The 3435-nt window shown below is 34.9% G+C and overlaps 1 protein-coding gene across 1 annotated transcript; it reads right to left on the bottom strand.

Moving 5' to 3' along the window:
- Nucleotides 1-393: 393 nt before the first annotated feature.
- Nucleotides 394-2572, bottom strand: LOC18107881 (beta-amyrin 28-monooxygenase). The gene is made up of 3 exons (XM_006372185.3): nucleotides 1526-2572; nucleotides 1028-1215; nucleotides 394-899 (listed from the first exon to the last, which is right to left on the bottom strand). Exons 1-3 carry the CDS (start codon nucleotides 2481-2483, stop codon nucleotides 600-602), a joined length of 1446 nt encoding a protein of 481 aa, XP_006372247.3. The 5' UTR covers nucleotides 2484-2572; the 3' UTR covers nucleotides 394-599.
- Between the last annotated feature and the right edge of the window lie 863 nt (nucleotides 2573-3435).

The following is a 3435-nucleotide window of genomic DNA, read 5'->3' as shown; positions in this document are numbered from 1 at the left end:
ACCAAATAATGGAAAACTAATTAAATCTTTTGGGATTAACATGGTAAAACACTATAGCTACAGTGTTTTATGATGTTCTTTTGGTATTATTTATTATATAATTGTAATAGTGAATGCAAACTATTGGTGTGCTTGTTCTTGCTCTTGATTTAATTTAATTATCTGGAATTTTCTTAGAAAACTCTCAAGTAAAATAAGAGTTTGTCGATGTAAAATGTGTAGAATATTTTGGTAATTAAGTGTAATTTGAACATGGATTCTATTTTTTTTAATTATTTTCAATGAATGAAAAATAACTATGATTTAAACATGTTTTTTTAAAAAAAAAATTCTGAAACTTTAAAGAATAAACTTAAAAAAAATAAAAATTGGAAATGAAATAGAGTACTAGAGTTGTAAAATGAGAAGTATATTTCATTACTGAGCAGATCCAAAGGTTTCATATATATAAGCACAAGATCATTAATTATATATATCACACGACAATATATAATGGCAACAAATTAAGTTACATTTTATGACTTCTAATTTCTAAGACAAATGCCTTATAAGCCAGAGATTATCTCTAGTATCAGTTGATATTGTAGTCTCGTCTCTAGCTAGGCCTTGTGAGGATGAAGGCGAACAGGAAGTCCTTTATCAGGGATTGGCAGTGGATTCACTACAATCTTTTCATCTTGAATCAACTTATCAAATTTAAACCTTCTGACCAAATTATGCATGAAAACGAGTATTTCCAAGCGAGCATACTCCTTTCCAGGGCACATCCGAGGTCCTCCACCGAAGGGGACAAACGTGTATGGAGCTGGCCCACTTCCTTCAAACCTCCTAGGATCAAATTTCTCAGGTTCAGGAAAGTAGACGGGATCTCTATGGGTTGAGTTGGTGCTCCAATATAACTGCACAGTGCACATACATGTGAAGAGATTAATCTTGTGTTAATTAGGTCGATGAAAATCTCAAAGTAAGTAAAAGGAAATATTTTATGGGAGTCAAGATTTGACAGTGGATATATAGAAATTAATACCTTCCAACCCTTTGGAATGGTAAAGCCATTGAAAATGAAATCATTGAGAGCTTCCCTAAAAGCACCTTGAAGCGGTGGTGAGATCCTCATCACTTCACAAGCTACTTTCCATGAGTATTTCATCTTCTGAATGTCATCCCAATTCAAGAATTCACCAGGAGTTTTGGATTTGGCTATCTCCATTTGTTCTGTCACGAGTAAAAACAAAAATCAAAAAGTCTTATATTAGCCACCTCAGTAGTATTCATAACAAGGAAGAATATAGTGAAGAAATAAGTAATATTGTCCATTAATTATTGAAGGTAGCTTTTGCAGTCAATCTTGTATCCCGTCGCTTCATCTAATAAAGGCATGATGACCTCGACAAGCACTAAGAAAGAAAGAAGGATTTTTCCAAAAGTTCATTAATTATATTGTTTGGCTGTATGTGTGGGTGTAATATATATATAAATATTGTAAGACGGACGAACCTCTCCTTTGTAAAATAGAGACACTTACCCTTGTAAACTTCCTCATATATATGTGGAAGCTCTGCAAGATACTTGACAATGAAGGTACAAGCAGCGCTGGCTGTATCATGCCCACCAATCAACAATCCAATGATCTTATCAGCAATATCAAGCTCATTCATGCATTTTCCATTTTCATCACATGTCAACAACATGTGTGACAATATATCCTGCGTGGGGGAAGCTTTTCCCTCTGCAAGATCCTTCTTTCTTTGTCTTATAAAAGCTAAAAGCTCAGTTCTGATGAAGTTTGAGGCTTTGATAGCTCGGTTGAATGGAGTCCCGGGCAAATCAATGGGGATGGAAATGATACCCGAGGCTAAAAGATTAAAGGGGTCAGAAAATTTAGCTACGTGGCTTGGATCTTCAATACTCAGAAACAATCTACAAGCCAAACGAAAGGTGTAATTCTTTGACAAAGGGAACACCAGCACTTGTTCTTTATGTTCCCATTCCGAGGCGAAGTGTCTTTGTGCAATGGTATCCATGATACCAATGTATCCTTGCAAGGCCTCAGGTTTCAAGAACTGAGGGAGAAGTTTTCTCATTTTCTTGGCTTCCTCTTTAGATGATGTTTGAAGTGAAGAGGGAAAGATTTTGTTAACAGAGTCGGGCCACCAGGATACAACGAGCTTGTTCTCATTGGAAAACAAAAACTTGTTACAAGCAACACCACAAAAGACAACTGCTGGTTGACCAAGAATATTTGTCTTGAAGATGTGAGATGAGTATTTAGCTATGCGATCAAAGATGAACTTTTCAGGATGGCCTTTCCATCCCGTGGCCAAGAACTCAAAGCTTTCTCCAACAAGGGGAAGGCCTAGCTTGCCTGGAGGGAGGTTGGGGTGGCTGTTCTGGGATCGATGATTGTAAAAGATGAGAAAGAGGGGAATAGTGACGGAGGAAACAAAGAGGGCGAGGAGGAGTGAGAGGAAGAGAAGCTCCATTAATTCTGTAGGGCTGGCTCTTCCTTGTGCTAGCTAACGACGCAGTTGTGAAGGTGATGATGAGTTTATAATGCAAAACTATACGTTAGGGCTATTTATAAGCAATGTTGCATGGTCTATAAGATGGTTGGTAGGGGGGAGTAAGGTCTGGGATAGCCATTGACTGTTGTTGTTGTTGTTTTTTTTTTTTTTCTGGGGGGGGGGGGGGGTGAAAATATGTATATTTTATATATAATTAGTATGTAAATGTAAAGTGGATTAATTTTATGTTAAGTATTTTGTAAAGATAGAAGAAAGTAATTAAGTGGAGATGTGGAAGTTGTTAATTAGTAATTAAAGTGGGGTTAATGGTGAGTAGGCCTCCTACCTCTCTAAGCCAAAAAAGTCAAACAAAGCCGCAAGATGTAAAATTAGATGCCTCTCCATTAATATCAGGGAGTCAACTCCACAGAGATGCCTCTTCATTGCTATTTTTAGATACAAAACTCCTCCACGGAGATGTCACCCTTTTTTTATATATAATTACATGCCATGGAGATGCTACTTTTTTTTTTAATTAGATTTTTAAAAAAATCTTATAATCATTCTATGCATTTGTTCAAAAATAATAAGAAGTATTATTATTACTAAGATACTCAATTTTTACTCATCAATATCTCCACTTGCCAAACAATTATTATTTCTTATTTTTTCTAGTTTGTTTTGTATTTAATATTATTAGGTTTTCTATTTAGTATTATTACGATCCTTTTAAATAAATAAAAAACTAGAAAAGTATCATAATAAATAATAGAAAATAAAAAACAAAGAGAAATAAAATTTAGTAATACTTTCCTAAAAGATCTCTATTAATTTTTAATTTTTTTTGTCAAGGGAACTTTTAGGATTAGAGAATCACTTGGACTCGTACATGAGTCTATACTCGTAGGGTTCATATATCTAAATATTGGGC

This window comes from Populus trichocarpa, chromosome 18 (assembly GCF_000002775.5).
Source record: "Populus trichocarpa isolate Nisqually-1 chromosome 18, P.trichocarpa_v4.1, whole genome shotgun sequence".
NCBI lineage: Eukaryota > Viridiplantae > Streptophyta > Magnoliopsida > Malpighiales > Salicaceae > Populus > Populus trichocarpa.
This window is presented reverse-complemented; position numbering and strand designations above follow the sequence as displayed.

Coding starts and splice junctions, on each gene's coding strand:
- LOC18107881 (XM_006372185.3), bottom strand. CDS start 2,483: ATGGAGCTTCTCTTCCTCTCACTCCTCCTCGCCCTCTTTGTTTCCTCC. Junction 1,216..1,525: donor ATATGAGGAAGTTTACAAGG/GTAAGTGTCTCT, acceptor TACTCGTGACAG/AACAAATGGAGATAGCCAAA. Junction 900..1,027: donor CCATTCCAAAGGGTTGGAAG/GTATTAATTTCT, acceptor TGCACTGTGCAG/TTATATTGGAGCACCAACTC.